General features: G+C 40.0%; 1 protein-coding gene across 4 annotated transcripts in view; it reads right to left on the bottom strand.

Moving 5' to 3' along the window:
• The window catches only part of atp6v0a1a (ATPase H+ transporting V0 subunit a1a), a 74268-nt gene that overhangs the window by 44958 nt on the left and 4266 nt on the right, over positions 1-25044 (bottom strand). For all 4 annotated transcript variants that reach the window (XM_039740116.1, XM_039740115.1, XM_039740114.1 and 1 more), the window contains exons 2-5: positions 17208-17368; positions 17022-17100; positions 12577-12674; positions 10145-10273 (exon numbers count right to left, since the gene is read on the bottom strand). In XM_039740116.1, coding sequence (XP_039596050.1) covers positions 10145-10273; positions 12577-12674; positions 17022-17100; positions 17208-17324 — 423 coding nt within the window. In that variant the 5' untranslated portion in view covers positions 17325-17368. The remainder of the gene's footprint in view (positions 1-10144; positions 10274-12576; positions 12675-17021; positions 17101-17207; positions 17369-25044) is intronic.

The raw sequence follows: 25044 nt of genomic DNA on the forward strand, positions 1-25044 counted from the left end.
GTCAGTTCAGCCCTCTGGTTGTAATATGACTAAGCTGTGTGCTGAGCTCACTCTTGAGCATGCAACATACAGTTGGCCATGTGAAAAGCAATCCCGCCTCAAATCAATGCCAACCTTTTGTAGTGTTTGTCCCTGAGACTTATTAATTGTCATTGCGAAGCAGAGCCTTACTGGAAATTGAACGCGTTTGAATTGAAATGGGAGATTAGATGGTATAACGGGGATGCGAGGAATAAAAACTGTGTCACCTGAGGCACTGCCAGTAAATATAGTTGCTTCAATTAGGTTGTTTTGTAGAGATGTGACCTGAAGTCTTGTGCCGTTACAAAGTTTCGGTGGTTGTAAGTTTCTGCTTCTTTGGCGAAGGTCGTAAACGAAAGAAGACACCGCAGTGAACACAGAAGAGAACCCGTGGATTAAATAAAACCTACACAATAACTGTAACAATCGTAACAAATGAACAATAAAATAGAAGAGAACCCGTGAATTAAATAAAAAGGTTGCTTCGTTGGTGAAGCAAGGAAAAAGGACTTTCTTATATGTCGTTCGTTTTTAAAACAATGCAGAAGCTGTGAGAAAGCTGCTTCCTTGGCAAAGCTCGTAAACGAAAGAAGACACCGCAGTGAACACAGAAGAGAACCCGTGGATTAAATAAAACCTACACAATAACTATAAAAATCGTAATAAATGAACAATGAAACAGCGGAGAACCCGTGGATTAAATAAAAAGGCTGCTTCGTTGGCGAAGCAAGGAAAAAGGACTTTCTTATATATCGTTCGTTTATAAAACATTGCAGAAGCTCTGAAAAAGCTGCTTCCTTCGCAAAGTAAGTAAACGACTTTAGAGACGGCGGGGACGCGGTAAGTGTTCGGCAAGGCAGCTGAAGCGCTGCATTATGGGATCTGTAGTTTATTGTGTTACCAGTGCTTCATATCCCCGGGCCATTAATAACAATAATACAGTATATAAAATGATCTCGGGCCGGATATAATTACACGCCGGGCCGGATGTTGCCTACGGGCCTTGACTTTGACACATATGGAGTAAATAGAACTTGAAAAGATATATTTTTCGTACAGCAAGCCAGCGTGCTATTGTGGTTTTGCTTGCATGCCTCAATAAGTCATCCTCCCTCGCTCTTACTTTTTTACCGTTCATCTAATGAATACACTGAGTATGGCTTTACCAAAACAATCATTGATGGCGAATAAAGTATCCATTATTCGAGTATGTAGATCGGGGTATATATATATACATATAAACATACCCGCGTATCGCAGCAGAGACGTAGTGTGTTAAAGAAGCTACGAAAAAGAAAAGGGAACATTTTAAAATAACGTAACATGACTGTCAATATACAGTAATTGTTTTGTGAGTTTTACTGAGTGTTGCTGTCATCAAGGATTTGATTATCATTATTTCTTTCAATCAGGTTCGTATTTGTAGGATGTGTTGTGTTCAAGTTACATTCCGTGTTTGTCAATCGTTGTAAAGATGACAGGTTTCATTCATCGATTTGTTTCTTACTGCATCAATAAACAGCTCGTCTTCTTCTTTATCTGAGACCCGACACACTGCATGCACTTTTTTTTTACACTGTCTTCCTTTAGCGGGACATTGACTTTTTCCACCGTGTGCTTTGTTTCCACAGTAGCTGCATTTATGAATATGCTTGTATGTATCAGACGCTTCATATTTTTTTGCTGCCCTTTCAATTGTGTAATTCGTTTTTTGTTCAGCGCTCTTTGGAACTGTTGCTTTTTGTCTGTGCACTGCGTCAGTTCACGTGAGCCGCTCGGTGTACATGCATCGAAGTTTCCCAGCTGTGCTGGTGCCATGTCGTGCTATGTCCATGGCTGTATCTAATGTTACCAAGTCCCGGCACTTAAAACTTTCTCTCACAGTTTCGCTGAGTTTGTGCCAAACACCACCCTGACCATCTCATTTTCCTTTGCATAAGGACAGTCCTTCACCCGTGAATATTTACCCGTGGCAGTTTGCTATTGGATTGCCGCTGACGGACGGCCTTATATGGGTAGGCACTAAATTACAAACGCCAGCGACAGCCTGTCTAGGAACTTAATTTAAAGTTTAGGTTTGCATCGTGCTTTGTTTCCGAAGTAGCAGAACTCATGAATATGGCTGTATACGTCACTCGCTCGCTTCTTATTGTTTCGCTGCCTTCTCAATTATATAATGCATGTTTTCTTCAGCGCTTTTTGGGCCTCTTCCTGGTTTTCTACGTACTGCGTGATTACGTGGAAGGCATGATGATGATGTCACACGAAACTCCGCCCCCACGGGTTTCAAGCTCATCTCCATTACAGTAAATAGATAAAAACAGCTTCCAGTTATGACCATTACGCGTAGAATTTCGAAATGAAACCTGCCCAACTTTTGTAAGGAAGCTGTAAGGAATAACCCTACCAAATTTCAGCCTTCTACCTACACGGGAAGTTGGAGAATTAGTGATGAGTCAGTCAGTCAGTGAGTGAGTCAGTGAGGGCTTTGCCATTTATTAGTATAGATGTTGGGCTTGTAACAACTGGGAAATGGGTCTTGAATGATAAAAACAAGAGTACTCAATGATTGTGCAGCCATAACTTAGGGTTATCAGGCAGAGGGAAGGTGGATTCAGTGAAATCACAAGACACTGCCTAGAGTACACTTACTCAATTAAGAGGTGTTTTTTTTTTTAATCTAAAAAAATCTAATCTATGGAAAAAAAAACATTAATCTCCACATATATATATATAAATAAAAATCAAATGTCTGTCTGTCTACTTTTCACGAGAGAACCACTGAACGGATTTAGATCTCTTTTTCTGTAATTTGCTTGAACATTCCGGTTGATTTTGCAACTTCTCTTATTGCGTTACGTATCATAGTCTGTTTGTGGTACCGATTTATTTACGCAAATCCAAGAGATATGCAGCAGGCCAACGGGAGGGGAGCGGGGCCCTCCTTACTCACATGACAGTCTTGGGGCATATCTTACCTCCACTTAGCCAGCGAACGACAGAAACTTAACGGATTTAGAGCGGGCTTTATTCTAGAACAGTGTTTCCCAAACTCGGTCCTGGGGATCCCCTGTGGCTGCAGGTTTTTGTTCCAACCAGCTTTTGTTTTTAATTGGACTCCTGGGCTAATTAAGTGATGAGTTATTTCCCAAGTTCTGTGTTTTGGGAACAATATAGATATTAGAAAACTAAGTTTGGTAAAAAAATATATATATATAATATATATATTAAAATGTACCAAGCAGTTATATATGAATAATAATAAATAATACATTTTTTACTAACACTAAAGTAGCAGCCTTTGATTATTCAGTGTTGTTTGCCAGCGTGTGTTCTCTGCTCATTTTTAATTGTCGTTAATACAATGAAGGGGAAAAACTGCACAGAGAAAGGGCAAAATAGAATGAAATCAACAAAAGAGAGTTAAGCATTTAAATCTAGAGCAAAAGCAGAAATATTTCTAAATGTCTTATAAATGTAAAAAGCATGCTGCTGTGCATTTCTGAATGCAGACTAAGAGAAAAATAATACCAGCTAATTAAATCAGGTGTTGTCACTGATTAGGAATCTGGTTAGAACAAAAACCTGCGGCCACCGTAGGGCCACAGGATCGAGGCTGGGAAACACTGTTCTAGAATTTGCTTGAACACTCTGGTTCATTTTGCAACTTCTCTCATCATGCTAAGAATCAGTGATATATTCGCGCTTATCCAAGAGAGAGGCTGCGGGACGAGGGGAGAGGGAAGCGTGACGTCAAGAGTGGGGAATCACGCGGAGTCCTTCTCACTGTCCTGTTGAACTACTACATGGTCAGAGCCGTGGGGGTACAGCTAGTAGCTAAATAATACAATTTGTCTAAACTATGTATACAGCTAACACACCACATCCAAACTGGGATAACTAATCAAATTACAAAAAGAAAAGGTGGAATGCAGTTACATACCAGTCCCCTGTCTGCTATCAAAGATAAGGATTTTAGATTAAGCAGGGTGCTATTTAGAAAAACTGTGATTTAGGAGTTAGATTGTAGCTTCACACTCCACTGCTACTTTAACGTGTGATCTTATGGAAGTTAGCTTAAGCTGCATTTACCTCCTCACACTGGCATGCACTGTATACATATAGCAATTTGCAATGTATCTACAAGTCTATAAAAAGTAAAGCACTAATGAATAATAACATAAACATTTCTAACTTCGTAAAATACTTAATTACCATTAGCACAAAAAGAACATTTGCTGAGAGAATCGGCAAAATATTTATATATAAATTGAAATAAGAAAACACCATTTCAGGGCTACACCGGAGAATAAAAGTATATTTGAATGTAATGGAATTGCATTTAATATATATTTTTTTAAAAATGATTAGCTAAATAATTTGATACTAGCTGAAAACCTGTCGACAGAGAAGATACTGTCTTTCATTTTATAACAAAGGCTTAGAAAACAACCGTCGCAGTATGATGAAAATAGCAAGGAGTGAAACCAATGCCAACGGTCGAGAGCATAGACATATATAGACAGACACCGCATTCACTGTGTTGCCTAGTCAACACGATATGTCAGCGCGTCCACCCTATTGCGAGTGGCAATGTTTAAAACAGTATTATTTACATAAAACAGATTCTGGCGAATCGTTTACATGCAATTATTTATATCCATTTATACACTAATAATGGCAATTATTAAATAATAATAATAATTATTATTATTATTAAATAATTCCTCCCATATAAGTAATATTTCTCGGACTGCCTTCTTCGATCTCCGAAACATTTCTAGACTTCATCCTGTTCTTATGCAACACAGTACTGAAGTATCGTTAATGCCCGAGTCACCTCACGTATAGATTACTGTAATGCTATTCTATCTGGGATCCCACAAAAACGTATCCATCGCTTACAACTTCTTCAAAATTCTGCTGCCAGGATAATAACCTGCTGCTCTAAATCCACTGAACATATCACACCTACCCTCTCTCAACTTCACTGACTTCCTGTAAAGTTGTGAATAGGTGTTTTGCTGGAGACAGCAGTTGCTGGATCCCGGAATAGAGATGATGTTGTACAAAAACCCGTCGACAGAGAAGATACTGTTGTTCATTTAATAACAAAGGCTTAGGAAACAACCGTCGCAGTGTAAATAAGCAAGGTGTATGGGAGGCCACAGGCAGCACGGGGAAGGGTTTGGAAGAGGACAAATAGGAATTGAGAAATGCCGTGTCAGCTGCGTGTGGGCGGGACCGGTTTTGAAGTGAAAGCAGGATGAACCAGAAGAGAAATATATACAAGAGATGGGTCATCACAAGTTATGTATGCTTTAACAAACATGAGTACTTCACTAAACATATACCAGGAAAGGCAACAGAAAGAAGAAATTGGGCAGACAAGCAAAAGAAATTAGAAAAAATAAAAAGGCCTCTGTTTAAAAAAAAAAAAAAAAAAAGGAGCAGAAAAGCCGCATGCCAATAACGAGCAATTATGCTATCTTTCTCATACAGCTGAACATTTATTTTTCCAATCAGCTTTTTCAAACATACAACACTTTGGCTTACTTTATAATGAATCCAAGGGAAAATACAAAGCATTTTACCAAAGGAACACAATCATTTTCTGCAATTTATCCACCACCCTGAAGAAAAAATGATTTTCAAAAACAGTTGCATGTGACTACAACAAAGTCATGTTAAAGGTGAAGTTACCAACAAGATGACCAGCTTTAACCCCTTCAGCACCATGACAACAATTAACACCAAATTAAACGTGGAAGAACCAGCAATAAAAAAAAAATAATGCTGGTAAGAAAAAAAATGCATCCTGGCTCATATTATTCGACTTCATTTTGAATTAAACAAAATACTTTCAATTCCAAGCCATAGAGATGGAAATGCTTTAAGACTGTTCATACTGCGGGATTACACACAAAATGAAGGGGAATAAACCCCTTGCTGTTATTCATGCATCCCTTCAGCTTTTTAAGCTATATTACTTTAAATATTCATTGTGTAAAATATAAAAAGGTCTACTTAGATATGGTCCAAAAACCCATTTCATTTTGCTGGGACTGAAGAGGTTAATGAGATGCCGTTTTGATCACATTGTTTTTAAATCACAGCTAGCCACTTCTTCTAAGACATGGCGCGAGTATATGTTAAAGTGATTAAAATGAAATACAACAGTTTCTGTTCTGCACAACCCATTAAAAAAAAAACTTGTGTGCTTTTTATAGGTCAAAGCCACCTGTAGATAGAATAGCCAAACGAGGAATGATTAGATTTGTCACTGTGCTCTTTGAGAAAAATGTACTTTTGAAGAATTCTGGAGATTACAGTAAAAACAGAAGCATCGCCTCATTCTGTTTAACTGTCTATTTGCAAAGGTCCACTTTAATCTTAAATCGTTATCGACTGGCAATCACATCCTGGGTGTTCTTTGTATGGAGTTTGCATGTTTTCCTCCTGGTGCTCTGATTTTCTCCCAGAGTCCAAATACATGCAGGTTAGGTAAACTGCCTTTGCTAAATTGGCCCGTGTGTGTGCGTGTGTGTATATATATATATATATATACATACAGTGGGTATGGAAAGTATTCAGACCCCCTTCAATTTTTCACTCTTTGTTATATTGCAGGCATTTGCTGAAATCATTTAAATTAATTTTTTTCCTCATTAATGTACACACAGCACCCCATATTGACAGACAAAAAAGAATTTTTTAAATTGTTGCAGATTTATTAAAAAAGAAAAACTGAAATATCACATGGTCCTAAGTATTCAGACCCTTTGCTGTGTCACTCATATATTTAACTCCGGTGCTTTCCATTTCTTCTGATCATCCTTGAGATCACCTTCATTTCAGTCCAGCTGTGTTTGATTATACTGATTGGACTTGATTAGGAAAGCCACACACCTGTCTATATAAGACCTTACAGCTCACAATGCATGTCAGAGCAAATGAGAATCATGAGGTCAAAGGAACTGCCTGAAGAGCTCAGAGACACAATTGTGGCAAGGCACAGATCTGGCCAAGGTTACAAAAAAATTTCTGCTGCACTTAAGGTTCCCAAGAGCACAGTGGCCTCCATAATCCTTAAATGGAAGACGTTTGGGACGACCAGAACCCTTCCTAGAGCTGGCCGTCCGGCCAAGCTGAGCTACCGGGGGAGAAGAGCCTTGGTGAGAGAGGTAAAGAAGAACCCAAAGATCACTATGGCTGAGCTCCAGAGATGCAGTCAGGAGATGGGAGAAAGTTGTAGAAAGTCAAACATCACTGCAGCCCTCCACCAGTCAGGGCTTTATGGCAGAGTGGCCTGTCGGAAGCCTCTCCTCGGTGCAAGACACATGACAGCCCGCATGGAGTTTGCTAAAAGACACCTGAAGGACTCTGAGATGGTGAGAAATAAGATTCTCTGGTCTGATGAGACCAAGATAGAACTTTTTGGCCTTAATTCTAATTCTCGGTATGTGTGGAGACAACCAGGCACTGCTCATCACTTGTCCAATATAGTCCCCACAATGAAGCATGGCGGTGGCAGCATCATGTTGTGGAGGTGTTTTTCAGCTGCAGGGACAGGACGACTGGTTGCAATCGAGGGAAAGATGAATGCGGCCAAGTACAGGGATATCCTGGACAAAAACCTTCTCCAGAGTGCTAAGGACCTCAGACTGGGCCGAAGGTTTATCTTCCAACAAGACAATGACCCTAAGCACACAGCTAAAATAACGAAGGAGTGGCTTCCCAATAACTCTGTGACTGTTCTTGAATGGCCCAGCCAGAGCCCTGACTTAAACCCAATGGAGCATCTCTGGAGAGACCTAAAAATGGCTGTCCACCAACGTTTACCATCCAACCTGACAGAACTGGAGAGGATCTGCAAGGAGGAATGGCAGAGGATCCCCAAATCCAGGTGTGAAAAACTTGTTGCATCTTTGCCAAAAAGACTCATGGCTGTATGAGCTCAAAAGGGTGCTTCTACTAAAAACTGAGCAAAGGGTCTGAATACTTAGGACCAGGTGATATTTCAGTTTTTCTTTTTTAATAAATCTGCAACAACTTTCTTTTTTTTGTCTGTCAATATGGGGTGCTGTGTGTACATTAATGAGGAAAAAAATTTATTTAAATGATTTTAGCAAATGGCTGCAATATAACAAAGTGAAAAATTGAAGCGGGTCTGAATACTTTCCGTACCCACTGTATATATATATATATATATATATATATATATATATATATATATATATATATATATATATATATATATATATATATATATATATATATATATATACACTCTATAATGGGCTGGCACCCTGTCCAGGGAATGTTCCTGCTTTGCACCTGATAATTGCTGGAATAGGCCCTGGCTGCCCATGTGACCCTCTTCTGTAAAGCAAATAATGTCAATTCAAGTACCAAATTCTGACATTGCAACGATGTTTGGCTAAGACTGAACTAACAGTGAAGAAATTATGCCTCCTTCAATGCATAATTTGAAGAAAAAAAAAATCCACTGTGGTCTTGCTTAACAATCAGTATTGTTTACTTAAAATGAGCTTATCAAACAAAAGTAAAAATGATAATAGATAAATTAAAATGTATCTATTGATAGAAACATATGATAATTAGATAAATCACTTATGCATACATGCAGTGGGCTGGCGCCCTGCCTGGGATTTGTGCCTGCTTTGCACCCTGTGTTGGCTGGGATTGGCTCCAGCAGACTCCCCGTGACCCTGTGTTAGGATATAGCGGGTTGGATAATGAATGACTGACTGACTTATGCATACATATCATACACATAAGGAAAACAGAGAAAACTGCTTGCAGCTTGGATTCTATTGATATTTTAGGCAGCAGTAAAGTATTTGCCATTTTCTTCTGATTCTGAACAGAATAACACATTGATAAATTCAGTAATCTGTAGTTGGAGAGTACAGAAGTTGATTAAAAAAATAAAAAACTTATCAATGGGTTAATATGTGTATTTGATGATCACAGATAAAAGTGGATATAGTGGCAAAGCTGCTACAAACATCACACAGTGCAGTGCGTTTAAAGGTACATTAGGATGTCAAAGGCAATTAACACCGATCTGCCTTTCAGATTTAATTTAAAATGTTAAAGACATAAATAACTGTGTTTGGCAGGTGGCCTTGACCTATGCAACCCAGATCATGTATTGGAGAAGAAACTCTAGAGACCAACTCCTGCTCACCAGGAAAAGTTACTTTTCAATGCAAGTATTATACATGCAAAATGTCCATAAATTACCCAGAGATACTAAATAAACAACACATGAAATAACAGTGGCAAAAGAAAATGTATGCAAAAAGCCTACCACAAGATCACCAGATGATGAGAACTCCTGATAAAACAGGAAAAAACAATGCATGCACATCACAGCAGGGAATAAAATAAAATGAAAGGGCACAAGAAACCTGAATGCTAAAACATTGAAAAACATTAGCTGGTAGTGTTTTGGCCTTTCCAAACATTACATTGCAACTGTGAATAAGAGAGCGCTCAGTCTTACAAGGGATCGCAGTGTATACTCATTATAACAGAGTGTACTATATGCTATACTATATTTCTAAATGAAGTTTAAGCTTAAAGAGGAAATTTGGAAACTGTGGAGATACAATATTTTGAACAACTTAAGTGCATACGTTCAATTAGTTTCTCCTAAGAGACAAATACATACTTCTAATACAATTAAAAGTGGCTAATAACAGCCATAACAGCATACATTATAAATATTTGTAAATAACGCAACCAGCACTTAAATACTGTATTGCAAGGTATTTACAATATTTTGCATGCAGCACTGGAATACTTTAAATGTGAATTGTAAACTCAAACAGAACAGTTACTTGTACATTAAATTGCTATTTCAAAGCTGAATTTAATGTAAAAACACAGAGTTCATCTCATTTCACAGTGCCAGTAATGTAAAAAGGTCAGAACTTTATGAAGTATGAGTAGTATGCACTTTATACAAAGAATACCAATAGGCAGGTGGTGCTGGGGGGCTTCCTGAAATGACCAGCAGCACATACAAACTAAGCAGGGCATATTTCTGAGCTGAGATAACTAGAATCATGAAACCCAAAAACGATATCCTGACCTCATCGAAAAACTGCTGCGTCCTCCTCAGGATGTGTTTCAACTCTGTCAGTTCAAGGAAGTTCTTCTTCAGTGCCTCTTGGTTTGTATTGATCTCTTTGAGTTCATTTTCCAGCTTCTCAAATGTAGCCTGTCAAGGTTTTGCAATATACATGAAAGTGATATGCCTATTTATGACAATGATTACATTAAGAACATACACATATACAATATTCAGTCAGGTAAGGTTGAGGTGCATGAACTGGTATAGCGCGTTGCCGCATCCTCCACATGATGAAATAGCTTGGAATCTTGGTTAGCAACCCCTCAGGCATCTGCTGTCCAGTCCTACCTCCTGGAAATGACCCTCTATCTGCTGCAGCCAGGTGTTACGTGGGCGTTCCCTTGGCCTGGCTCAGCCACTCGGGTCCTCAACAATGAGGATCCTGCGAGCCGGATCACCCTCAGGGGAATCACGCCACATGGCCGTAGCGCCGTAACTGACGCTCCTTCACAATGCAGGTCATGTGCCTCATTTGGAACTCCATGAGCAACACAAAGTCAGACCAATGGCTCCTGAAAAGACACACAATACCAAAGCAGTCCAGTCTTCCTCTCAGGTCACTAGATACCGCCCATGTCTTGCAACCATACAGCAAGACAAGAAGCACCAGGACTCTAAAGACTTGGACCTTCGTCTTTTTGCAGAGATATAGGGAGTGCCACATACCCCTTTCCATCGACCTCATGACCCCCCATGCTCTCCCAATCCATCTACTGACTTCATAGGAAGAGTCACCAGACACTTGAATGTCACTGCAGAGATAAGTTAACTTTTTCGATGAGGTTGACAATCTCTCTGCAGACAGACACACTGCTGATGGTCATGCCCAAGAGGTCATTAAAGGCCTGGATGTTGGTTTTTATCAGAACACTCGTAAGCCCAGACACTCAGACTCCTCACTCAGTTTCTCGAGAGCCCCAATCAGAGCCTCCATTGACTCCGCAAAGATCACAGCATCGTCGGCAAAGTCAACATCATTGGATCTCCCTTCACCAACAGATGCCCCACAGCCACTGGACCCCATGACCCTGCCCAATGCCCAGTCCATTCAAGCATTGAACAGAGTAGAACAGAACACACCTCCGACAAACCCCTGAATCAACTGCGAAAAACACAGAGGTTCTGCCTCCACTCTGCACAGCACTCACAGTACCAGTGTACAGGCCGGCCAGGATATTCAGCAATATTAACAATTGAAAAACTTAAAAACAATTCATCATTTCATTACTTATTGTATTCTTGATTTGTCTACAAAATTAAATATGCTCAGTTTTGCAATGTCAATAGTGAAACACCCATTTTGCAGTTCATTACTGTATGATAACTTAACATGCAAGACACAAAATAAACATAAGAAAATGGTTCCAATAAAGCATGTCAGTTAATTCACAAGCCTTTAGTCGCACAACAATGTCACACGATTTCTGTGTAAGAACAAGCACCTATAGGCAATATTACAATGATCTTCTAGCCAATTACAATAAAAATTTATTTGTACTCACTAAAGACAATAACCAAGAAAACAATTAACAATTTATTTAAAGAATGGATTTTGTTTACTGAAACAAGACACCAGAGATCATATCAGTTACTGGCTCTTTTTACATTATTGAGTTACACATGGAAACTCAGTCAGGAACTGATCACTGAGACTTCTTGCACCAAGACATGGACAGAGCTCAAGCCTTAAATCGGGAGTGAATGAGATATCCTCTGACCTTTCTTTTGCTCCATCTTTAGACCACTGCTCTAGCCGTATAGGCTTAATGAATGCTGCTATAATCTTTTTATTCCACCTCTCCACCTAATTCAACGTGGATTCACTAATAATATCACGCCTGCAACAAAGTACTAAGAAACTGGCTTTTTTATTTGCCATCATACATCACAAGCACATGTTTAATGCTGTAGAAACACTAATCAGAGATGCAGTTGTACTTCTGATCCTTACTAATCACATGAAATGTCATGTCATGTCATGATCTCTATCAGTTTAAAACATGAGGGGGAAAAATACAATAATGTGTGAAGAAAGGAGCCAATTCAGAAACGAAGGGCTTAAATACAGTATACTGACAATGCTGAACAGTTATAAATTGTTTCAATAAAAAAGTAATTGCACTTAAAATGAAGAGTACTAAAGCATAAAAATATATAAAAAATTGTAAAACACATAAAAGAAACTAAATCTAAACCGTTCTTGAAATAAACACTATAGGGCACAATTTTAACAAACTTGATTATCTCTGTTAAAAGAAAGAGATGCCTGCTGATTCCCAAAGATCTTACTCTGACAAATTAATCCTAATCTAGCATATGTAAGGTAAATGATTTAAACACCACAAACATAAATTGAAAACTTGTAATAAATCTCACTTCAAATCACGTACCTCTAAGTCAATCATGTCTCTTGGCAAAGGAACATCAGGATTTTCCCCCGTATCCATAATGGGTATGTTAGCTTTTTTAATTTCTTTTTCTACAAACCCTTAAAAGGATAAAGACAGCAGAGAATGAGATATGTAGAAAAAAGAAACTTGAACATTTTCTGAGGTTTTCTAAATGAAAGAATAATTACACAAAAAGAAAGAAAGAAAGAAAGAAAGAATGGGTTTAAATTTGACCACAAAAGGAAGATTATAATTTTATAATACTTGTATTTTCTTAAGATCCTATTCATGAGCTTTTCTTCTTCAAGTTATACACAGTACATATTATAAATGTGTGAATCTATTAAGCAAATCTTTGGTATGTAAATAAAATAACCGCATGATATAAAGCATGTCAGTAGGCAGTGACAGGAAATAAAACTCAGACTCTTGAAGCTGCTAGGCAGCAGTGCTAAACAAGGTGTCACCATTCTGCTTCCAGAACTACTCTAGACAGTCTAGAAAATAAATGAGCTAGTTTATTCTGTGCATTGGTGATCCTAAATTGTCCCTAGTGTGTGCTTGGTGTGTGTGTCTGTGTGCCCTGCGGTGGGCTGGTGCCCTGCCTGAGGCTTGTGTCCTGTCTTGCGCCCTGTGTTGGCTGGGATTGGCTCCAGCAGACCCCCGTGACCCTGCAGTTAGGATATAACGGGTTGGATAATGGATGGATGGATGGATGGATGGATAGTTTATTCTGATTTCATTTGTTTAAGATCATAAGGTTATATTTAACATTTTCAACTTAAGGTTAATCACTTAACATACGTTACAAATTGCTATTAGATTATTAGATATTACATTAGCATATTAGATAGTTAATATAGATGCTCCTTTGGAGGAGAGAATAAATTGCCATCAAAACCTTTACCTACTCCTCGTAAATCAACATCAAACAAAAAAATTGTTCAACATTAAACTGACGAACCCATTTGTGATTCTGTTCATAAACAAATGAGTACAGACTATAGTAAATGTTCATGTGCTGTTGTGGCTGCTGTAAGAGGTGCCCATCTTTGTTTTTTGAAAAAAAGTTTATACTTTTCCTTATTAATTACTATTTGTGATGCACCAAATTCACTTTCTATTAGTTCCTCTAAACACATTATAGAAAAATAAAAGTTTTCATTACTGAAAGATTTCATTATAGAAATGATAACATTTAAAAATAACAATAGGGCTTTACAAACTTTTAAACGGTATTATAGATGTATGTGTATACATAATTTATTTCCAAACGTACACATGTATACAGTATGTTACGCTCAGAAGCAGTGTACATATTTGCAAGAAAACCAGCATGGCCAGGTATACAAATGATGACATTTACACACCACACACACCCATAAATACCACTACAGGGCTGTCCGTCATTGTTACCATTTCAAATTCACAATTGGACAGGCTGTGCTCAAAATGGTTTGAAAACAACAATTATACATCAAAAATGACCAGATGAAAATTTTGTCAGTGAAATGAACTACTGAGGCAAGTCTGAAAAAGGCAGAACTGCTGCTGCTTGAGTGGCTGGGCAGTGAGCCTAACAGTGAATGGTGCAGACATACATACATACATACATACATACATACATACATACATACATACATACATACATGATAACAAGAAAAGGATGGCAATGAGACTCTCTCATTTATAAGAAAACAAAAAACTAGAAGGTTCAGAAGAAGACCACCACCACCACAGGAGGGTGAATGATTTCATCATGTACAGATATTTGTCATCTTCCACTTGCAGTGTAGCAACTTCACAAAACTGATTCAAATGCTTCCAGAGGAGGGGCTCTATTCACAACTTTCATTACAACGACCACTGACTATCACCAACCTTACATGGACTAGTTTAGCATTTTGAACAGCTTTAAATTGTACCAAATTATACCAGGTCATCTGAAGTGGTGATTATCATGTTTCTGTTGAACACTTGATTCATATATGAAGAAAATTCAGGCAACATTCTTGAATAAGACAGCATATGCCACTGTGTAGGGAACCACTACATACAAACTGCAACTTAGCTCTGATGTTTATTCGGTGCATTTTGAAAAGGACTGCATGTCATAGGAATCTACTGTAACCACTATACAATATTACGTAATAGGCTAGCCTGTTGTCATTTGAGTAATCCTGATCCGCCATGCCTTCCATTTCCCTGTATATCTGTACCATTTGGGATACTCTTGATGGCTGTGAAAGGTGTAACCTCTTTCTTGAGTAAATTTGAACTTTTTATGGTCTACTGTTTTACTGAAGTATTTTTCAGTCAGACCCATCATACAGGGGGTTCAACAGACGGATGACGTCTTTGAATTAGGATTTTCTACTGTTGAGATGCCAACTTCCACCCATGCTACACGCTCAACAGGATACTACGTGGCACCATACAATGAAACAAAAGAGCTTGTATGGCAAACTTCTACAGTTTTATAGGTTTATATTAACAGTATTGTCAGATGTATAGAGTACAATAAAACTGCTACTTATATGCTAGTCAGCATGCAACAGGTTGCCACTCTCCGGCACCATGGCTAGTGATTACAACTAATTTACCATGGAACTTCTGTCTTTGTTACCTGAAATAACTATTTTATCTTAAAACGTCTGTTTTCCTTACCTGAAAAATCTCAGATAATGATTCTATACTGAGAAAATTATGATATTCACTACTAGTGCCCAGTGGGAGCTGGGCAGTCTTTTGGCCTTGGAACCCCTGCTGATTTTGTTGTTTTTTCCTCCAGCCTAATTGGAGTTTTTTTTTTTTTGTTTGTTTTTTCTGTCCTCCTGGCCATTTGATCTTAACACTGGACTCATCTTTAGAGACTTACAGCATCTCTCTCTCTCCAACGTCTGTCTGTCCGCTTTTCACGAGAGAACTACTGAACGGATTTAGATTGTTTTTTTTTTCTCTAATTTGCTTGAACATTCTGGTTGACTTTGCTACTTCTCTCATCGCACTAAGTATTATAGTGCTTGCAGTACCGATTTATTTGCATGAATCTGAGAGAGTGACTATGGGCTGAGTGGAGGAGGGCAAGGCCCTCCTCACTCACATGCCAGCCTTGGGGTGTACCTTACTTCCGCTTAGCTAGTGAATGAGAGAACTACTTAACGGATTTAGATCGGGTTTCTTTCTAGAATTTGCTTGAACATTCTGGTTGATTTTGCGACTTCTCTTATCGCGCTTAGAATCATAGTTTGCTTGCAGGAGCGATAATATTCGCACATAATCCAAGACACAGGCTGTAGGCTGAGGGGAGAGGGAAGCATGACACATCTGGAGTGGGGAGCCGGGCAGGGCCTCCTTCACTCACGCGCCAGCCTCCATTTGAGTTGGTTTACCTCTGCGTTTTAAGGTGTACCTTGTCTTTGCTTTTTAAAGTATGTCCTGTTTCACTACTACGCGGGTACAGCTGTGGGGGACGGCTAGTTGTATATAAGGACGCTACTCTTTTACTTCATATTTATCTGTTTTTTAAGATTGCTTAGATTTATTTCTTTGTTACTTATTATTTAATATTACTGTCTACTCTTATTTATTTTTCTTTTCTTGTAACTTTCTTTTTGACATTTTTAAAACTACATTGTGCTACATTGTTTGTATGAAAATGTGCTATGGAAATAAATGTTGTTGTTGTGGCCCCTACATGTAGCCCTAATTGGGATAACAAAATTAGTCCTTTGTCCCTGTGTGTAATAAGTACATAAGTTTAATATGTCACTGTGCTCTGTGCAAAAAATATTTTATAAATCCACTCACATGTACAGCTAACATAAGGCCAGATTTAGCACACAGGGGCTCATCATTTAGAACTGCTAGGCAAGCATTAGAAGACAAGAAAGAGACAACTATAAGAATGGGCATTATACTATTTCTGTGTGACGGTCAGCATGACATTGGATCTTCTTTTCCTTGTTTGGAATGGCATGATTTACTGTACCTAAGTGGGGGCCTGCACATGAAGAAAGGGTATAAAACCTTGCCCGGCACACCTTGGAAGCCGAAGGACAAATGGGAGATACCGTCATCCGATCCTGAAAATCCTTCCAATGCAGAGACGAAAATAGCAGACTCTACACGAGGTCTTGTCATGGCTTCCTGTCTGTTATGCCACACAAACAGTCATTAAAGAGAGCTAAGTTATTTCTCCTATGTGATTTCTTACTGCCGTATCACTAAGGGAGGGGTATTACCTTTTAATATTATATCTATATAGTTTCAGCTTACTTAAGATGCTGCAATTACAAAACGAATGTATTGCCAGGGAGGTAGCGACTCCTATAGGAAAACACTGTGTCACCTGTTTTATATAACAGTTTCAAATAAACTTGAATATTTATTCTGGCAGTGATCATTTTTTTAAATAAACACATACATATATAAAGGGGACTTACTTAGTTTGCGATCCATCTCCTCACACCTCCTCACTTCATTTACAAACTTCCGCTGGAAAACGTTTACATCTGGATTGAGCTACCAATGAAATGGAAAGCACAGATTAGTGTGAGACCTCCAACCATTGAAATCTGATCTGGAACATAATTCAATTAATGGAAATTTAGTAAGCTCTGTTTACTTACATCTCGGAATTGGACCATTCCCAGCTCCCCAAGCTCGCTGACACAACAGTAAGCAGCCTCGGACTGCAGAAAGAGTTGTGCCAGTGTCATCTCCTCGCTTCTAAATAGTTCACCCATGATGAAGCCAAAGATGTGTGCTGCCCTCTACCAAAATCTGAGCACTGCAATATATAACATGACAAAGGTGTAACATTAGTCAAAAAAAAAAAAATCAACCAGGTGAAAAACATCAAAATATTTACTACTGCAAATAAATGGTTATTGACAATAAGCAGTAATTACAGGAGCTCAGTCAATGAAGCTTGCTAATCCTAACAGAGAGAATGTAATTGAAGCATATTGACAACTGAATTTTGGCAAAATATTTCAAGTGTAGTTTATAAATCAACTTATTCTCGTTTTCTTAGAATTTACACCCTGCCAAAATAGGTTTTTCATACTGGTTGTACAATCTATAAGTTTTATAATAAAAACAATTTACTGCATGACCTTAAAAAGAAAAAAATACTAACAGCTTACATTTTTGACTTACTATGATCAAACAAAAATATTAATAGCTGAACATTTTCACACACTTGAAAGGACTTGATTTTGTACAATTTCACAAAGAGAAATCTGGCATGGCAGAAAAATATAACACTATAAATGAGCAAAACTGAAGAATCAGACAGAGTGGCACGCGTAGGTTTACATCACTGGTTCTTTTTTTTCCAATTCCCAACATCTGCTTTACAGCTTCGAAATGGTGGTCAGCATGTTGCTAATAATAAAAAATGTGGCTTATCTTTTCAATTTACACCTTTCCATGTAAGTAATGGAAATTCTACATTTTCAAAAGCACCTACTGGGTGATGGGAATTACTGGTAGTATTTATTAACACAAGAACTGCAATACCTCTGTATTTACATTTTCAGGCTGTGACATCCTCTTATTTGTATTAAAAATCACCTCAAACTACGACCATTTTCCAATCCATCTAATGTGTTTAATTAGTAAGCATCTAAACAAATACAGCAGTTAATTTTAGGATAAATAATAACTATGTTAATAATTAGTTTCAAATTTCATCCACTGCTCACAAAAATAAGTGTTATCTAGGTATATAGTTAAGGGTACATGCTATCGACACTGCTATCGTGGGCTGCATCAGGAGTGGGCAGGAGGAGGAGTATAGGAACCTAATCAAGGATTTTGTTAAATGGTGCGACTCAAACCACCTACACCTGAACACCAGCAAGACCAAGGAGCTGGTTGTGGATTTTAGGAGGCTTGGCCCCTCCTAGACCCTGTGATTATCAGAGGAGACTGTTCAGAGGGTGCAGACCTATAAATACCTGGGAGTGCAGCTGAATGATAAACTGGACTGGACTGTCAATACTGATGCTCTGTGCAAAAGAGGACAGAGCCGACTATACTTCCTTAGAAGACTGGCGTCCTTCAACATCTGCAATAAGATGCTGCAGATGTTCTATCAGACGGTTGTGGCGAGCGCCCTCTTCTACGCGGTGGTGTGCTGGGGAGGCAGCATAAAGAAGAGGGACGCCTCACACCTGGACAAACTGGTGAGGAAGGCAGGCTCTATTGTAGGCACAGAGCTGGACAGTTTGACATCCATGGCACAGCGACGGGCACTGAGCAGGCTCCTGTCAATAATGGAGAATCCACTGCATCCACTGAACAGGATCATCTCCAGACAGAGGAGCAGCTTCAGTGACAGACTGCTGTCACCGTCCTGTTCCACTGACAGACTGAGGCGATCGTTCCTCCCCCACACTATGCGACTCTTCAATTCCACCCGGGTAAACAGTATTCAAGGTTATTGTCTGTTTTTACCTGCATTTTTATTACTCTTTAATTTAATATTGTTTTTGTATCAGTATGCTGCGGCTGGAGTATGTGAATTTCCCCTTGGGATGAATAAAGTATCTATCTATCTATCAGTTTGGCTCTAAATCTGCAGGAGAGGCCAGGGCACTTCAAATTGCAGCGCTTACCACTGCATTGTAAGTCACTTTGGGGAAAGGAATTTACTAAATTAAAATAAGCAGTATAATAGAACACTCTATCAGAAACTGTAATCACCAGAGCGATGACATGGACTTCTCACACAACTGACATAAAGCCCTACCTCTGCTTATGAATTTCACATTCATGTTAGCCTCCTCCATACACAAAAAGCAATTGGACTGACCAAAAGCGACGCACCACTGAACAATGAGAAGATCAAAAATACAGCTGGCCTTCCACTTTGATTCTACAAGCGGTTTGAAATCCAACCATTATCACACCTGTTTACGTCATGGGGCCAAAAACTGTCCTGGCAGGTACAATTACACATATTGGAATTTTAAATATTTGCTTGTCAAAATGAAATAAATAATATCTCCAATTGAAAGCTGCATGGAAGTCACTGAAGTCCTTTAGTTTACAGTAAGAAAAATGTAACTACAATTATGACTAATGTGTACTGTAGGGGGCGTATCAGAGCTTTAAACCCCAGACACAACTAAACCACATAAGTCCCTGGTTCAAACAAATGTTTTTATTCAAAGAAAGTCCTTTAAACAGTCTTCTTCATAGGGTTCACAAATCTTTTCTCCTACATTCCTCCTAAGCGAGTTTTGTTCTTCCTCCACACCCAACTCCGACTCGTCTAGAAGAAACAGAGCAGCTTCCGTTAGATCAGTAAAGGAAGTCACCGGGTTACATATGAGATAGAGACTGTCGGTTTGTTCTTAAGTTGAATTTGTATGTAAGTCAGAACAGGTACATTATTATAATAAATGCTATTGTTGACCGACTGTAACCAAGTGCTCTGCCAATGAATGATGGTGTTTCACCTCTCTCTGACCTTTTTATTATTTCTACTTTATTTTACATGGTGATGGTTTTTCTGTTCTTTACTGTATCACCAGCACTTGTATCAGATTTGTGTTTCAGAGACATTGTTGAAGGGTGAAAACAAAAGGTTAAGATGAGGTCTTCTACACAGCACTGTACATGCTATTACAGCAGGAAGGCACCCGTCATCAACACGTCTGATGTACTGAACGAGAGACAACTTCCTGCTATGTGTGTAACAGTACAAGCAGGCTTGCTATTGAGAATGGATGGAGGGGGTGAGGGGCAGTTCACCACCCGCCCACCACATAGTCACCTCCACTTGCATACAGTATGCTGCTTGCAGCGTCAACCCACCGAAAGCGAACACAGTGTGGCCAAAGGCGGGTAGTGAATCGCGTACCACTGCCCCCATTCAACAGGCAGCCACCTGAGGCACACTACAATGCTGCCCCCCCACCCTCAATGGCCTCCGTTCAACCACAACCGGGTCTCTGCTTGAAGCATCAACAGCCACCCATGGAGAATGAATGGGGCAGCTGTTCAAGGGACACTGCAAGGCTGTGTGGTGGGCGGGCAGTGAAACGCCCCCCTCTGCCCCATCCAGCCTTCATCCAGTCAGGAGCAGAGGCTGCGGTGGCGTGGTGGGCGGGCAGCAAACCACCACCTTCCGCCCCATTAAGCCTCCATCCTGCACATGAGCGCTTGCCGCGCACCCAACCGCCCACTGAGAATGAATGGGGTGCGGCCCCAACCAGCCCATTCATCAACCGGAGCCGCCCGAGGGACACTACACTGCGCGAGCAGCGAAACCACCCTCTCCAGCCACTGCTTGCTACGTCCGCAGGCTGGAGATGACAGAGCGGCAGTTACTGAGGAGCCTGCGTCACGTCTCCCTTACAGATGAAGGAAAAGCTGTGGCCCGTTTTGTAAGTCATATGCCGGATATCTGTAACTCGGGGACTACCTGTACTTCCTGTGCCACCACAATGCACTCAGAAAGCACTTCTCTGCCAAGCAGAACTTCTCTAAAATGTTCCTTCCTGTCACTTCCCCTGGCTGCTTCCAATAAAACCAGCAGAGCCTCCCATTGAGACTACAACTCCCATTCAGCCACGCTGGTGTGCACATGACAGATCAAACAGAGGGATGTTGCATCTTTCCAGATGGGGAAGGAGCCTGTCACTACCCAATCTGTGCACGCATGTGCACAAAGACAACCCGAGCCGCGCACACATGCGCAGAACTTTACTATTACGACTGTGCCCAATCACTGTTTTTTTATTTTGCGATATGAGTCTCCATCCGATTTGTCTCATGCACCCAGCGTGGGTCACTACCTGGTCCCCATTGTCAGCCTAATCCGCACGCACATTTATGGTGCTGCCAAACCTGTTTAATGCATGCATGAACACTTCACAGCAGTTAGGCTTTCAACAGCGTTTGCAGATCGGGCAGGCACCACAGATCGGGTAGTGACAGAGCCATCCAGCCACCCAGACAGAATGTCAGCCAACCTGTGTGCTCTCTTTACACTAACCAAAATACACATTAATTATACATCTCAAAAGGATAGCAACTAGAATAAATAAACTAGACATTAGCAAGAGACATTAACACTAAACCGCTTGACACGTGTAAGTTTTAAAGAAATGAGTTCAAGTTTTGTGAACAGCAGACTTGTTCATTCTAAAGTTCTGCAACAATGTGTGTGGCTAACTACAAAACAGAATTTTGTTCATCTTCACATCTGTCCGATGTGCTTTACTGAAAGGAGTAGCACAGACTCCCAGGACTAACAAATTTGTTGTCCTACTAGTCTTTCAGCCAACCAAAAACACTGCGCTTAATTATAATCTGTAATTTTAAAGTAAACCTATTATCAGCCTGTACCATGACATACTTCTGAAAGCCTAGGGTGTGACTTGAAGGTCAGAACAAGACCTTCCAGAACTTTCAGAGAAAGATAAGGCCAAGACAAACATGGCCTCTCTAATATTGATTTTGCTGTTTAATTTCATTTAGACAGTGTTTTTACTTTTACAGAACATACAAATATGATAGAAAAAAAGATTGTTTGGGAATATTTCAGAATACAAAGCTTAGTATATTGTCTGTACCATTTTTGTACCACACCCATCAATGCTTTAAAACTGCATGCTTGTCAGTGTGCTAAATGAGATCAGTGAGACATTACTGGCTTCAAATGTTAAGATTTTCCTTTATTATTTTTACTTGAGGAGGGGGAATGCATTGAGAGGGTTTGTCTGCTCAGACTTAGTGAGTGTTTCTATAATATATATATATATATTGTAATGGATGGCCGGCCATTTATCCCGGCCAATACCCCCAAGCCGCCAGGTGGAGCCCTCCTTGCAGCGTGGAGGTCCCCAGAAGACCAGCAGGGCATCATGGACATTGGAGTTTTATGCAAAGCCCTGCTGGATGCCGTGGGGGCCACAGGAGGGAGCTGCAGGGAGGACCGAGGGCTTCTTCGTGCCCTGTGACCCGGAGGTTCGTCACAGGAAGAGCGACGGACTTCTGGGTTGAAGAAAGGGACTATTTACCCTGACCCGGAAGGGAAAAGGACTTGTGGACTATTGGGCAGAAACACTTCCGGGTCAGGAGGTATAAAAGGAGTGTGGGAACTCCCAGACAACGAGCTGAGCTGGGTGGAAGGGTGGCAACGCGTCTGGGAGCTGGAGGATTGGTTTATTTGTTTATTATTGTGGTTTATTGTGATTTATGAGTATTGTGGAGGAGAGTGTGCTTTGTACACTGGGGGAGAACAATAAAGTCGATTTGAGGACTTTTACCTGGTGTCTGGAGTCGTGGACAGGGGTTCAAGGGAGCGAGGGCGCCCCCTATCGTTCACCAATATATATATATATATATATATATATATATATATATATATATATATATATATATATATATATCCTTCTATATAAAAGCGGTCGGGTGTCCTTCCGTCCCGTGAGTGCTATGCAGGCGTGGAGTTTCACTCACGCCCCGTCCATTTTGCAATGCATGATGGGATTTGTAGTTTCGGTTTTCCAAGTAAAAGATGATTTTCTGCTTCAGACTGTGCGATATCTTCTTCTTCTTTCTTACTATATAAAAGCGGTCGGGATTGTCCTTCCATCCCGTGAGTGGAAAGCGTAGTGGTATTCAGCTTATCACAGACTTACTACTTGCAGCTTGCGGTACAAAGCGACATGATGTGAGCGGAGTTCTGCTGCTCCCATTGTTCCCTTGCTTTTGTGCGTGATGCACTGGAAAAATAGACAAAATTATGTCTCTGGAAATAATTAATGTTGATGGAGTACAAATGCCTCACCGCGTAGTAAATATCAGGGGGGTTCAAAAGGGTGACCTCAATATAGAAAAAAAGTTTAAAATTTCATCACAAAAATAACAGAAACTACGAGTATTAAAGTAATACCGCTCAAATGCAATATAACCAAATTAATGAGTTTGAATAAAATATCAAATTGATCTACATATTGAATTGCCTTAAGAAGTGGTCAACTTAAAAGTCGGTCGCCTTAAAAGGCGGGTCAGCCTAGTATTTTATATATATCATCTGATGTTGTGATGATTGCTAGTTAAGCAGGTTAAGAAGATGGATGAATAGATGGATGTTGTGCTTAATACATGTTGCTGTATTCATCATCTGTTGTTTGCATTATACTACTGTCACTAGTGTTTTTGAGACATGCCAGTAAGAATCTCTTTATAATGTCTGCACATAACAATAAACTGCACTGGAACTTAGATGTAGCAAATCCATCATGTCCAAATACAACCAAACATATCTTTCCACAGAAAGCACTGTCAAATTTAAAGGGATGCCAGCTACTGTTGATTAAATGTCTATTATATTATATATATAATATAATATATGGAATTTCCATCCATCCATCCATCCATTTTCTAACCCGTTGAATCCGAATACAGGGTCACGGGGGTCTGCTGGAGATTGGGATTAATAAAGTATCTATTGGGGTACATCCCGGACACAGACAGGTAGACATGATGTTGATCACCACACTTGTTTACTTACAATATAATTTACAATAGAGTAAAGTGCACCAACCCTGTGCCGCAGCACCAATCCCCCCTTAAGCCCAGACCTTCTCACTATGCCTTTCTCTCTGATCCGCCTCCACTCCTCTCCTCTCCTCCAAGCTCTGTCCTCTTCCACCCGACTCTAGCCATTGAATGGAGGGAGGCGTCCCCTTATATCCACACCCGGACAAGCTCCAGGTGCTTCCCGACACTCCTCCGCCGACACTCCCAAGCCGGCTGCACACCTGGAAGTACTCCGGGTGTCCCCGCTCCTCTTCCCCCCCACCACGTCCGGTTGTGGCGGAAGTTCTGAGGTCCAGGGCTCCGAAGGCAGTGGGGCGCCCCCTGGCGGCGACCACAGACCCCTACAGGGTCGAGCTTCCAGGCTTCCAACCCGTGGTCACCCCAACATGGTCTGAAAAAGGCGCAAACCCTCCTCCGGTCCTCCTGGGCGCCCTGGCCGGGTCACCTCCCCAGCCGTCTACGACACTATCTATCTATCTATAACAACATATAGTACACTTTCACCACACCATTCCATCAATATTTGTTTATATAGCAAATTTACAAGAACTTGGTGAAAAAAATCATGATTACAAAAAAGAGTATATATCTTGTCACACACTCTGGGAAGATTATGGATCCATTAGCTTTATAATGGAGGAGAACTCATCAGAAGACTACTGACATCACTTCCTACCAGAGCACCACCAGCTCTGCACCTTCCACTTCCTCTGCTTCTTAAACCCAAAATGATGAGAAAAGTGGTGCACTTTAAATTCTTTTGCATTTGTTTTGCATTTTCAACATGGGCCATTAAACAGAGTAACCTGTGGTGCACCAAACTGTTTCCTATTATTGTTTACTTCTTTGCTAAAATATACATTACACCATTTTTTATTACTTTATATTATATATACAGTA

The sequence above is a fragment of the Polypterus senegalus genome, chromosome 17 (genome assembly GCF_016835505.1).
Source record: "Polypterus senegalus isolate Bchr_013 chromosome 17, ASM1683550v1, whole genome shotgun sequence".
Taxonomy (NCBI): Eukaryota; Metazoa; Chordata; class Cladistia; order Polypteriformes; family Polypteridae; genus Polypterus; species Polypterus senegalus.